Genomic DNA, 14,672 nt, shown 5'->3' with positions numbered 1-14,672 from the left:
CACTTAAGGAATGGTGGGAAGATTCTAATAAATCTTCTTGTCTGATTTGGTTGTCTTTCATTTATGAATAACTTACCTAAACACATGGTGAGAACCATGTGTGAGAGTACTTGAATTAAAAATATCAAACCAGTATAAAACTACCCACTCAACCATCCAACACTAAAAATATTGTCATCAAAAAGAAAAAAATGCACCAAAGCAAATTGACTTACATAGAGCACAACAGGAGAGCAGCAAATTACACACAGTAATCAGTTTAACTAACCCCAAGCCCCCACTGTGGTGGCAAAAGTGTGGAGAACCCAAAGAGAAACATTTTTTCGCTAACTTCTGAAATTAACTAATGATGATAGCAACCTTTGCTAGGGAAAGCATTCCCTGACTCTGTACTGCTGTTAAATGTACCTGTCTCAGGACCTGGACCTGGAACAGTCTTTGTCCAAATGATTTCAATTGTCTGTGTAGCTCAAATGGGAGAAGGTAGTATGTGTGCGTTTGCGCTTGCATGCACGTACAGGTATGCATGCATATACATGGTATCCAGAACATATTGTGCCACATTTTAGGTCATGTTACCGTCAGGCACAACACTTTGTTCTTCTACTTATTCATTCATACATCACCTTTCAAAAGTGGCTGGCTCCTAAGCAGGTTTAATCAGAAGTAAGTCTATATGACATACACATGACAGCTCACACCTCAAATAAAACTTTTTATTTATTCATTATTTTTATTATATTTATATCCCACCCTTCCCAAACAGGCTCTTGGCAGGTAACGTCAGAATATATAAACGTTAAAGTTGCCACTGGACTCTAACTTTGTTTTATTATTTTCTGACCAACCCACCTAGAAATAAGCCTGTTATTCAATGGAACTCACTTCTAAGAAACTGCCCACAGAATTGCAGTCAAAAAGAGAATTAAGTCAACTGATCACTCCAGAAACCCAGAAGAGCATGGAGATTAACACTGTCCTAGAAAGAGACTTGGATCCACATGGTTCAGATCAGAGGGTGGATTAAGAGGAAAGGCTTGAGAAGATTTTAGCATATATGCTTGCCCGCCAAGCAAATGATGCAAGAAGTGCCCACTGGTGGGTCCTTTAGCATTAGCAAAATATTTATGAACACAGACCCACTATCTTTAGTAAGGCTACGACAACCTCCTGCCTGTTATTTCTCTGGCATGTATTTGATAACAGTAATACTGACTTGGTTTCAAGCATGATTCTTGTAGCATTTCCACAGCTTCTGCCACTGCACTTTCACTGCCACTTTCTTGCCACTGAAGAGAGTAATATATAAAGATCAGACTGTTGTTTGGCAAATGGCAAGTTGTGTTATCACTCTGGCAAGCTGCTCAGCCAGTTTATTTGCACTGAAATTCCAATAAACCCCAGATCCAAACATAATACAATATTATAGTCCATGTCCAGTCGAGAAGTAATGAGTGCAAGCTGAAGCTGAATGAATTCAAGGCCAAGATCAAACCGCAGGAGTCAGCATGTATCTCTTAGATTTGCCTAGACCCAGGAATTAGCACAACTGAAGGTCAATGATATTAACATGGAAATCTGTAGTAAAAACATAGATTACTCTGTTGCAAACTTTGTTGCTACCATTTAATGCCGGTGCATAAATGTCACTCCAATATTGTCATAGTACTGGGAACCATCTATAAAAATAGCTGTATAATCACAATACATTAAATGGTGTTTCAGGGAATATCTTGCTGGCAAGCCAGCAGCAGTTGAGTTCCATCTGGGCTAAATTCTGTCTTAGTAACTCTGCAAGTACTTAATAATAATAATAATAATAATAATAATAATAATAATAATAATAATAATAATAAATTTTATTTGTACCCCGCCCTCCCCCGCCGAAGCAGGCTCAGGGCGGCTGAGAATTGCAGTCAAAAAGAGAATTAAAACCAAGGTGAGGTTAAAGGAATAATCCTTGAGTGTGTAAGTGGTAACTGTACCACTTACAAAAACCTGTATGCATACAGCTTTTTCGTAAGTGGTACAGTTGTCTTTACAAAACTTACTAAACTAGAAAATAAACTACTGACTTGGGAAAAGGCAGCAGGTCGATGGCACCTTTAAGAACATAAGAGAAGCCATGTTAGATCAGGCCAATGGCCCATCCAGTCCAACATTCTGTGTCACACAGCGGCCAAATATATATATATACACACACACTGTGTCTAATAGCCACTGGTGGACCTCTGCTCCATATTTTTATCTAACCCCTTCTTGAAGGTGGCTATGCTTGTGTACGCCACCACCTCCTGTGGCAGTGAATTCCACATGTTAATCACCCTTTGGGTGAAGAAGTACTTCCTTTTATCCGTTTTAACCTGTCTGCTCAGCAATTTGGGATCCCAAGAAGATCCCAAGTTTAAATCCTCTGCATCCCCACTTAAAAAGATTAGTTGGCACATGATACGAAAGATGTCTACTAAGGACTGCAATGAACCACTGCCTGAGTAGTCAGTACTCACCTCAATAGACCAATGGTATAAGGCAGCTTCATGTATTTGTTTGTGTTAAACAAGGCCATTTCAAATTTGGCAAGGATGTGGCTATACAGGTGGCTTTTGTCAACAGCAGCAGACTTTAATTCAGTCAAATTAATTCCATTAACCAAACGGCTTCCTATTTGTGTCTCAGCAGAACCTCTATATTGCTTCTGTATATGGGGACATCACATCAACATGCTCCACACAAAGGTGTTGTCAAAGTCTAAATTGCCATTGATTTTAAAATGCTATAATTCTCATTAGTATCTATAAGCACTTTTTTACTCAGTTTTTACAGAGGAGGGTAAACAAGGCACAAGGCATGAATGAAATCATTAGAGTCAGCTACTTGCCTATTATCTACTTGACTGCCCTACCAGCAGTGAGATAATGGACATCATTAAATAGGCAAACAAGATTTAAAAAAAAAAGCAAAGAAAATTACAGTAAAAGATCAAAGCCAAAGCCTCTCTAAAGTAGTGTCAACAAGTATCTTTATTGGCTGTGTAAAGACATGGGGTTTAAACTTCTAAAGAACAAGCTTACACCAATCCAGGTAAACCTAGCAATTTCACCGTAAGTCTGTTTCTTACAGAAAATGTATGGTCTAGTGTGGTTTCATGCTGTTTGGAGAGTAAGCAGGAACATAAAAAACCCTACCCCCCACCTCCCCAAGGCTGGATGACTGACAAATCTGCACAGGTGCAGAGTGCTTTACTTTCCCCTTTCCTCCCCTCCCCCTTCGTTCATACCTACAAGAAAACTATTTCTTCCCCACTCCAAATAGGATGCTTTAGGACCAAAACTGCAGGGAAAGATACATATAACACAGAAAGCCACCTTTTCCTCCCTGTTGGTGGGAAAACTAGTGCTAGATGAAGATGTGCTCAGTGTTTATGAGCAAGTGGTAGCAGATGAACCAGACCAGAGTCCTTGAAAAACAAAGGCTCGTGTAAATGCCACAAAATACAGCAGTCATCTTCCTCAATCCCATTACCAAGCACAGAGAACGTCGACAGATAATCCTTCAGAAGGAAACAATTTGGAAGGAGAATGCACTGCCTTCTCCTGGAAACTGACGTGTTTCATTAAACTTTCTAGGACAGGGGTGGCCAACGGCAGCTCTCCAGATGTTTTTTGCCTACAACTCTCATCAGCCCCAGCCAGCATGGCCAATGTGGCTGGGGCTGATGAGAGTTGTAGGCAAAAAACATCTGAAGAGCTACCATTGGCCACCCCGTTCTAGGATATAGCTGCTAGAGTATAAACTTGAAGCCATTCCAATAGGCTGATTAGCTGCAACTCTTAAAATGATGCAATGATTTCTCAATTTCATTATTCCCTCTAGAACACCTAAAGCCATTTTTCTCCTTGTGGTGGAGGAAGGTCAGAATTTCACAAAACAGGGAATTCAAAAATCAGAGGAAATCTTCAAGTAGTAAAAAAACCCAACAACCTCAACATAATTTTCCTGTCAGTATAAAGTGAAGGGTGAAATGAGGGAAGGAAATTAAAGCGGCACACACAGAATGAAATCTCAGGCACTTACTGTCTGAAAAAATAAGTTCATCATTGCATTCTTCATCACTGCAGGAGCACATGAACAGCAAGCCACCAGCATCCTTCATTTCTTTCATCACACATTTCTTGGAATTGAAGTCATCCAGTTTGTACCCATGAAGGTCTTGTTTAGGATCATGACATATTGTTTCCAAGGTTATGTTTTCATCATTCTTTCTCCTACAAAGGGGATGGAAATTTTTTAAAAAAAACCATTAAAGAGCAAACCAAGTACATTTTCTAACACTCAAAATTTAAGTCCCACTTAAGCTTTGCTGTAGCTACCATCTTCCTGTCACTTACTTTCAAGTAGCTTCTTCAACATCACTGAAACATATACCGTCAGTACTCAAGAATGAATTATTAGAAAAGTGCCTTACTGGGCAGCTGACGAAAAGGTACCTGGCTGAATATTCTGCTAAGTCCCTTTCAGTTTGGTGGACTACAGCTTGTGCTGGCCTGATATAAACTAATTTTGGGGAAAACCTTTATATGTCCAAATAGCTGCTGGCAGACCTACAGTGCAACCTAAGTGCAACGTAGTAAATGGACTTAGAAGCCTGCAACTCTGTCTGGTGCGATATATCTTCTTCCTGACTGTCCCAAATCCTGGAGCACTGGCATTTTGTAGAAGGGTTAACTAGACTGAATCCATTACCCCTTTTGGTATTCGTTCTACCACAGACAAATCCCATTCATAAATAGGATAGCAGATGGCTAGCTATGTTCTGTTACAAACTAGAGAAGTTGGTGCTGAAACTCAGATTCCTCCCTGCCAAAAAAAGATAATGGAGACTTCCAAAAAATTGAAATATATGCTATAACTAATCAAGCCTAAACTTATTTTACTGCTTTAGCATAAAATGCATCATTTATAATTTAACATATAAAATAGTACTGTTTGGGATAGTCATGCTATATGCATGCCTTGAATTTTCTCCAACATTTGCAAAAGAGCTACAACTATTACATTCTATGCTACTTTTGCATATGTATCTTCATTCCTGTCACCTCAGATCTAATAAAAATTAGAAGTTGAAAACATAACAGTTTTGTGGCAAACAAAAGAAGGCAGCATTTGTACAAAAAAAGCAGTATTACACAGTCTTAATGGTTCTGCTAATATATGAGGGTGTCAAGTTAAAGTTTGTAACATCAGGTGTTTCAAAAATGTATCAACATACATATTGTAATATACAAGTGGGAAGCCCATGAGACTTGCGGGTCGGGGAGATCCGGTAAATGCGTTGTCTGCACATGCACAGAAAATGCTATTTTTGTTATTTTGTGTTTGTGTTTGTGTGTATGTGTGTGTATAGAGGACACATTTTTTAAAAAAAAATGCAGGGAATGTAAATCCCCGGTGTATTTTTAAAAACTTTTCTAATTTTTCTGCAAACTAGGGGGGTATCCCAGGTTGGCAGAAAAATACATTTAGTATTGGTGTGATCTTCAAGATCCATGGATCTCAGTACCCACAGATGGGGCCACACATTGCTATTAGATATATAGATTAATTATATACAAAGTTACCAAGTTCTAATTTAAACAATAAACATAGCCTTGAAATTATGGTGTTCACTTACAGTACATCTTTGAATTATTACCTCATAGATGGCACACATTTTCATACTATATGCTTTTGAGTGAGTTAAAACTTGTCCTTAAAGTATTTTCACTTATTTAAAAACAAAATATTTGTAAGTTTCTTTTTCAGTGCTCCCTAAAATTTCTAAATTTTTCTCTTGCATTAAAAAAAAAGTAAGTCTCTCAAGTAAAAAAGAAAAATTGTTCTCTCCCTCTACCCCAACAATTATTCTAGATTCTTTCTAGATTTTCACATTTTTGGTGCCAAAATCCAATGTCCAGTCTTTCCTTCACCAAAGTGGAAAAGAGAATAATTGCATTTTGACAAATGGATAACTTTGCTTTTCCATGTTACAGTACAGAAGGGTAACATCTCTTCTGTAATCTGCTACTGCACAGTAACAGCATAATCCCACAATACATAGTAAAGCTTTATTTTTAAAATTAAGATATCAACCAATTCCATAAGCTCTCCAAAGTAGAATTGTCTAATTTCATTTCAGAAAAACAGATGACATTATCTATAAGAAAGCTCATTTCTCAAATCAATGTTACCATTATGTTGTATGGGGCTGTGATGTACTCAAACAGCAATAATTTTTTAAAAAATAATTAATTAGAAACGACAATTCTACTCAAATTTTGCCTCCAAGCTCAGTACCTGGGCAGAAATGCTGATAGGAACAGCAGTGGACTGAAATGACTAGCCTTGCACTTTCTCACTGTGGAATCAAAAGAAGTAAGAGTTTTATGTTAGGCTATATGCATCAAGTATTTTTAAGGGCACTACAACTAAGAATTTAGGTTGATGCTCAAGCCATTTAGTTCAAAGAGCAGCAATGTATAAACATATACTAACATCACAAATTAACAAAGAATCCTTCCAATCTTTAATAGATTAACTCTGGCTAAAGTCATAATGAAAAACAGTTCTAAATAATAAATCTTTTATATGCCATTAACTGAGCTGCAGTCACATTTACTTACTTAAAATATTTTAACCCACATTCTGAGCGAAAATGCACAAGATCACACAGATTTCTTTTAGGAATTTTGTACCTCAAACTCTTCATATTCAGAGTGTTGAAATGAAGAAACTCTTGTTAAATGGAGTATAGAAGGTCTAGCGAAAATGAACTTTTTTGGATCCAGAAAGATATCTGCATCAATGAGAACTAATGTGTGTAAGTGTTCTGAATTTCAGATGAATGCATTCCTATTGAAGGGTTCAGATCAGGAGTGGCCAAATTTGCATAATAAAAGAGCCACATAGAATAAATGACAGATGTTTGATAGCCACAAGATAAACATGAGAAGAAGGAAGGAAGAAGGAAAATAAATGCGGAGGGAGAGGTGGGAAGAAACTAACTTTAAATGCATTCTCCAAACCACTGGCTGGCTTGGCTTGGAGAAGTGATTTAAAGAGACAAATGCCTTCTCCAAGCCAGCCAATGGGACAGTGGGAGTTTGAAGAGCCACACAATATGTGTGAAAGAGCCACATGTGACTCCCGAGCCAGTTTGGCCACCCTGGTTCAGATCTAAGGTTGGAGTGAATATTCTGGAGCCTGATACTCTGATTTACCATATACCTTAAATGGGTTTTTTTCAGGGGTTTTTTTTTGCTGTTGCTTTTAAGTTCCATGAGTGATTCCATCTCTATTATTGATTAAACTTTTATCTGCAGCAGCCTACATTATACAACTCTTTGATTATTGTGTGCTTTTCTTAAATGCCTTTTTTTTCAAGATACAGAACATGATATTTGCTTCGAAATGATGTAAAACTCTGATGTACTTTAAAACAAAAAAGGTAAAGGTAGTCCCCCTGTGCAAGCACCAGTTATTTCTGACTCTGGGGTGATGCTGCTTTCACAACATTTTCATGGCAGACTTTTTACGGGATGGTTTGCCATTGCCTTCCCCAGTCATCTGCACTTTCCCCCCAGCAAGCTGGGTACTCATTTTACCGACCTCGGAAGGATGGAAGGCTGAGTCAACCTGGAGCCGACTACCTGAACCCAGCTTCCACTGGGATCGAACTCAGGTCATGAGCAGAGCTTAAGACTGCAGTACTGCAGCTTTACCACTCTGCGCCACAGAGCTCTTGATGTACTTTTAGCTATCCTTATTTATACCCTTATTTCGTCCCAAGATGCAAGTATACTATGAATTTGAGAAATGGTACCTATTTAATATTTATATCCCTGTAGCCTCCAAAGATGAAAGTACAATGCAAATTTGAAAAATAGTACTTATTCAAGATGGGCTCCTAACTTTAACACTATTCCTGTATAGAAACACTGCTTATTCCCAAATAGCAGTCCATGGCCAAATTCCTGTATGGTGTGACAGAGCTGGAATGTGATTGCAGCTGGAGGTGTGTGTTTAGTTTACATGAGCAGCAACAACCCCTTCTAGCCCTGAAAAAATAACTTACCACCAGTAAGCTACTGGTGTTTTTCACGTTTTAAAACAAAAAGAAATTAAAGTTTCTTTTCAGCTACTGATATAGCTGAGCCTGAATAAAAGCTGATGTTATTCATCTTTAATTTAGGCACAGCTATGACAAGGCATTTAAAGAGACTGTATAATGGAGACTGTATAATGGAGTCAATAAAATTCAGGACTCCCAAATATAATCCAAATACCATGCTGGGATTTGGGAATATTGGGTAACACTGATATTTTTGGTGTTCAATATACCCAAACCTGAAAAGTGCTGGGCTTTCCTCCACATCCCAAATTGCAGCTTCCAGCCAAGAAGAATAAAAGAACTGGAGGGGCGTGGGGTGCACACCTCTAATTGCTGCTTCCATCCAAGGATGAAAACTTGTGCAGACAGGATGACCCTACACAAAACCTGAACTACACAACATTCAATTTTCCAGCATAGCATCAAGTCCAAATGCAGTCCAAAGTTTTATTCCTTCCTATGTGCTTCGATCAAGATACAAACTGAAATGGCACATATTGTTCCTATGTTATATGAAACTCAGCAAACAGTGCCATAAATAAAGCTATGATGAATCATTTTGAGAAAAACAGCTAGCTTGAGTCAAACTGGAGAAGTCCCATCTGCTCTCCAGCCCTCCTCAAAAGTCAATGAAATATTTTAAACAGAAGGTTAAAAAAAATGGTAGAAGTTAAACCAAATAGGGAGTATTTTCAAGTGAACTTTCTTTGTTACAGAAGATACAACATGGAACATTACCTTCTCAGTCTGCTTAAAGACAACTTCTGTGTAACTCAAAAGGTTATCAAAATAAACAGGTCTGATTAAAAAATGTTTCATTTATCAGCATGTTTTTGTATGTATTGAATAGAAAGGGTCAGTTGCTTTTTAAACTGAATGGAATTCATCCTTGCCTGGCAAAACCTGCAGGAAAATATTGTGTTGACATGTCACTACGCATTTTCCCCTGTATGCACTGGAGTTGCAAAGTTTGGAGGCATTAAATAAGAACGTGTGGAAGCACTCTCACTTGCACATATAGCTCTTTGCTGGATATGATCCATGCATGGAACACGGTACAGCATATGTCTTAGAGTTGCTAGCTCTTGGTTGTGAAACACCTGAAGATTTTGGGGCTGGAGCCTGAGGAGGTTTGGGGACTTTAACAGTGTATAATGCCATAGAGTCCACCTTCCAAAGCAGCCATTTTCTCCAGGTGAACTGATCTCCGTCACCTGGAGATCAGCAGTAATCCCCAGAGATCTCCAGATACCACCTGGAGATTGGCCACCCTACTCATGATACCTTGCAAACTGGATTAGTCACTGCTGGACTGGATCTACATGGCGATCCCCTAAATCTATCCAGCTCAGATGGGGAATATTTGCTTAAGAGCTGTATGCTACTGTATGCCTTTGGAGGGGTGTATATACAGCAGCTAACCACCAGTCAGGGTCTATGGCCACATGAGAGTGGAGGAGAAAATCTGTAAAACTGCCCATTCTAGCCAATTAGGGTTTGAACTGCCAGATAGAGAGGCTGGAGAGATCTTTTCCCAGTAAACTGTGTTGTTTCAGAGCCTGGCTTTGGAAGAAAGCAAACTAATACAGTCAATATTTTAGGAGACAGGTTTTGTGCCACCAAAGGGTTAGGCTGGGGAAAATCCTTTCTCAGGCAGCTATGTAGGTCTTGAAGCCAGCCTCTTGGGGAAAGCGGGATAATTCAGTGAACGCTTTAAGAGGAAACTGTACCTGTCAGTGACAGAGCCTAACTTCAGGGAAGAGCTAGCTAAAGATCTGGAGTTTTCTAGAAGGAGCTCATACTGTGGAATTTATGAAGCTATGGAAAAGCCAAAGATTCAGAAGAGTTTAAACTGAATCAGTCCAGCAAATACTGTGAGTTACACTTGAAAACAGTTTCAAGGCTCTTTTAATCTCCTCCTTAATCCCCCTCTCCGAGAGTGTGCATAAAAGCCACTCCCTTCCCCACATTTCTGACCTTTCTCATCTGATGTTCTAGGGAGGGCAAGGCATTATTCCTAGGGAAGTACTCAAATGCCACCACAGTAGCAAGCAAAACAAAAGCAAAAAATGCATGGGTAGACCATCAACAATGTGAATGCTCTTTCTGATATTTATAAACAATTAATTATTGCATAAACACAGATATACAACACAATACCAGCCGCAATATCAGACACTAATATTATCATAATAAAGTCTCCATAAATGCAATAAGGAAGAAAGTCCACAATTATAAACAAAATTACAAGAAGATGTGGGGAATTCCTCCTACAATTGGTAATGTCCAAAAGACCTCAATAGTTTGTAGTATATAACTGAGCACATTCCCAAGGTAATAGCAGCTGAAAATGCCCTTCCCAGGTATCTTTCTTGGCATTTCAAAATATTTCTTCAGTAACAGCCGCCCTGAGCCTGCCTTGGCGGGGAGGGCGGGATATAAATATAAATAAAAAGTATTATTATTATTATTAATGGAACCTGATTTCACAAACAGGTAAGGCTCAGCTCAAAATTACAACGGAATCAGTAGGCTCTGTTTTACAAATACAAAGTTTCTTTAGCATCTTATCTATCACCACAGTAGCAAGCAGCAACATTCATTAGGATGTAGTAAATTTCCTTGAGTGTACTTGAATCACTGTATTCAGGTTCCGTCTATCAGGTGGAGGTTGGGATAGAAATCACACTGTTCAAACTTCACACCATTCTACTCTAAGGTCATTAAAAAGCCGTAACCTTCACAGTGACCTTGGGACAGTCATTCTCTCTCAACCTACTTCATATGATTTGTGAGAATAAGATGCAGGAAGGAACAACTATGAGCTCCTAGGAAGAACAACAGGATAAATATGTAATAAATTAACTAGAGTGCACATGCCATAGTCCTCATCAACAGCAGCAGCCATAGCAGAGAAAGATCTGGGCAAGTCTGTTAAATTTTACAAGAAAATTGTTCTAATAAAAACTGAAAGAGTGGATTATATACTTATTTATTTCATTTATACCCTGCCTTGCTCCCCAGTGGGGACCCAAAGTATCTTATATAATCTGCCTCTCATAACCACCCTATGAGGTAGGTTAGCCTGGGAGTGTGTGACTGGCCCAAGGTCACCCAGTAAGTCTAAATGGCAGACTTGGGTCTCCCAGATACTAGTCCAGCATGCTAGCTCCAATACCACACTGGCCCATGCCTTTCATAGTTTTGATTAAATACATATTCTGTCACTCAAACTCCATGATTATCTAAAACAGTGGCCCCCAACCTTTTTGGCACCAGGGATTGGTTTTGTGGAAGACAATTTTTCCATGGACAGGTGGGGGTGGAGATGCTGGGGGTTTTGCTGGTCCACAGAATGGGGGTTGAGGACCCCTGATTTAAAAGACTCAGATATGTTACCACTCTGATAATGCTGTGGACAAAGGCAGTCAAAATATGAAATGTTTTCGAAAATAATCATTGCTAGAACAAAGCAGTTCACACAACACAGAATTTTTGGCATCCAACTTTTAAAAAGCTCACAACTATTATAGGAATGCAAAGTGAAGACAAAATAAGGCAAAATGTATTTCAATGAGTAGATCTAAAAAAGTCTGGAATCTCTTGGGAACTAAAACAATATTATGAGCCAAATACAAATCCACTCATGTAGCTAGAATGAACTTACCATACTGCGGCACATACTTCATTCACATCTTCACAAATCGAAGTGATGTTGCAATCACTGAAGCAATGACCTTCATTTGTGCAGGTTGTTGATTTAACATCACAAAACTTGCAAAGTCCCCGTAGTGGGACTGCACCATGAAGCATCTTAGCTGCATGCCCTTCAGCTGAAAACAAGAAAAATATTATGCATTAATTAATAAAATACTCTTAACATGTTGATCCTGTATATGTTTGGAAGCAAATTTCACTGAAATAAGGAGAAACTCTGTAAGACTGTGAGGACTTGAGACCAGCAAGCACCATACAAACATTTTAAAATGTAATTTTAGCATGTTTTAATCACCAATAGCTAACTGAATTAAGCATTCAGATGTATTCAACTGAAAACTCTTGTGACACATTACAGACTAACAATGTGGCATAACCTATCACAGGGCACAGCCCGTTTGATAAATATGAGTTATTTACTTTATTTATAGCCTGCCTGTCATTCTCCCCAAAGGGAACCCAAAACAGTTTACACCATTTCCTTCCTATCCACCACCTTGTAAGGAGGTTAGGCTGAGTGGCCCCAAGGCTACTCAGAAAGCTCCCATTGCAGAGTGAGGATTCCAACATGTGTCTTCCAGATTCTAGATTGACCTCTAACCATTTCACAATAGTGATGAAATGGGCTCTAGGCCAGGGATGTCAAACTCATTTGTTATGAGGGCCAGAAATGACATAAATGAGACCTTGTCAGGTCGGAACATGCATGTCATAAAATGTGATGCCAGGTAGCAAAGATATAAACTTCATAAAGGACACACACACAATTTAATGGTTTTTAAAAGAAAAACTTTAAAATCATTAAAACCTTAGCACTCGTTGCTTAAAGGTGCTTTCTTTGTATCTCTCCCATGGGATCCAGGGAACTGGGCAAAGGAAGCTCCGGCTCTTCCTTCCCTCCCCAGGAACCAGGAGGGGGAGGAGCATCAGCCAATAGAAGGCAGAGAGGCTTAGCTCTGCTGTGTGATTGAGAGAGCCTGGCAAAGCAAATTCTCTCTCCCCCCCCCCCAGAGAGGAGCCTCAGGCAATGGGAAAACAGAGGCTTTTCTCTGTAGCTCCTGTGCAATTGAGCAAGCCTGGCAAAGTAAGCTGTGATGCAGAAGGAAGCAAGGAGAAAGAAGCAGATGACAGACCGTTGCTTGGGGGCCCAATAGGAGCCCTCTGGGAATCTGATTTGGCCCCCGGGCAGCATGTTTGACACTCCTGCTCTAGGCTATAAAATGATTAATCTTTAAAGGATCTTCTGCTGAGGAAGGCAAATAACATTAAGCTTCTTTGTAATTATCTAGTTATATTTCAAACACAATTCTTGAGCTTTTACATTTTACTTACAAAATTTTCCACAGAAGAGTTCTCATTCTATATGTCGTGCATACAGATTTACATACATTATATAAACAACAGCTTTTTTTAACTACCAATTTCATATATGCTCCTAGTAACCATATCTGATATTATCCAACAATATGAAAAAGTATGTCTCAGAATAGACTGAATGATTGAGAAAAGAACTATTCTATATTGCAATTCAATCATTAATTCATAATTACATACAAAATCCAGAAGAGCAATAGTATTAAAATGTAAAATCTATTTACTATAAATTGTAAATTTTAACAAGGTTGTACAAAGTTTCTTTAGCATCTTATCTATCATACAGAATACCAGATGGTTTTCCTTAGGCTCTGGATTCCCTCTACACATACAATTTGTACTTTTGGAGACCATTTTTCTTTTATTCCCTGCTCATCAAAGTAACATTTTTGTGACTCTAACAGAGTCTATAAACAGGATAATAAGAGAAAATTCCTGACTAAAGCAAGGCAATACATCAGCAAAAGTATCAAAAATATTTGAAACCTATTTTTTATTTCAGAGGCACCATAATCTTCACAAATTTTCAATTAGTTGCTGTGGAAACATTATGTACTTTTTGGTTGCACTAAAAAAAGTAATAGGAGAAATCCACAACCACACGGAAAAAAAGAGCAGAGTGGTACAAATCAACATATCTCCTACAGTATTTAACAATATCTGACACTACTAGCCACAAAAAAATGACATGACAAACTATTGTGTAAATTCACATAGTTTATAATGTCATTCCAGAAGTACAGTGCAGGCTGTTCAAATACTGCAAGAACTTACATTATTTTGAGTCTGCAGCATCAGCTGCCTCCACAGCTGTGTTGTTACTTGATGCTCGTGTTGTTACTTGATTACTTACAATCAAAGTTTCATCCTTAAAATATTCATTCAGTGGCACCCCTTGGGGGGAAGACAGGACACATGAATATTGTCAAAGTAACTTAAAAGATTTAAAAAAGGGTTCCAGTTGAATGACTGTGTTGGTCTCAAGTAGTGGAACAAAGTCTAAATCCAGTGGCACCTTTAAGACCAACAAAGTTTTATTCAAGGTATCTGAGGAAGTGTGTGGGCATGCAAAAACTCATATCTTGAATAAACTTTGTTGGTCGCTGGACTCAAGGGGCCACTGGACTCAAACTTTGTCCTTAAGAAAGGGAAGTTCTTCAAGTGGGAGTGGAGTCCTTTGGATTTACTTAGGCCATTTTACATCCCTCACTACTGTTCTGAGTCGCAACAACTGGTATATCAGGTCATCTGGCTCCTGATTCCCTCCACACTGCATGCTTAACTACTTAACAGACCAAGACTATTTGGTTGAAGTAGAGGCAGAGAGTAAGGGAAAAACTATTATGAAGGACAATAGTTATTTTAGCATGTTTAACACTTAAAAAAAAAAAAAGAACACCACATTCACTGCTTTCCAGGCATTTGTTTAAACCAC

General features: G+C 38.6%; 1 protein-coding gene across 1 annotated transcript in view; it reads right to left on the bottom strand.

Moving 5' to 3' along the window:
- TGFBR2 (transforming growth factor beta receptor 2) overlaps window positions 1-14,672 on the bottom strand; it is a 59,429-nt gene that overhangs the window by 23,924 nt on the left and 20,833 nt on the right. Inside the window, exons 2-3 of the mRNA XM_060248824.1 lie at window positions 11,814-11,979; window positions 4,075-4,265 (exon numbers count right to left, since the gene is read on the bottom strand). Coding sequence (XP_060104807.1) covers window positions 4,075-4,265; window positions 11,814-11,979 — 357 coding nt within the window. The remainder of the gene's footprint in view (window positions 1-4,074; window positions 4,266-11,813; window positions 11,980-14,672) is intronic.

The sequence above is a fragment of the Heteronotia binoei genome, chromosome 10 (genome assembly GCF_032191835.1).
Source record: "Heteronotia binoei isolate CCM8104 ecotype False Entrance Well chromosome 10, APGP_CSIRO_Hbin_v1, whole genome shotgun sequence".
NCBI classification, from domain to species: Eukaryota; Metazoa; Chordata; class Lepidosauria; order Squamata; family Gekkonidae; genus Heteronotia; species Heteronotia binoei.
This window is presented reverse-complemented; position numbering and strand designations above follow the sequence as displayed.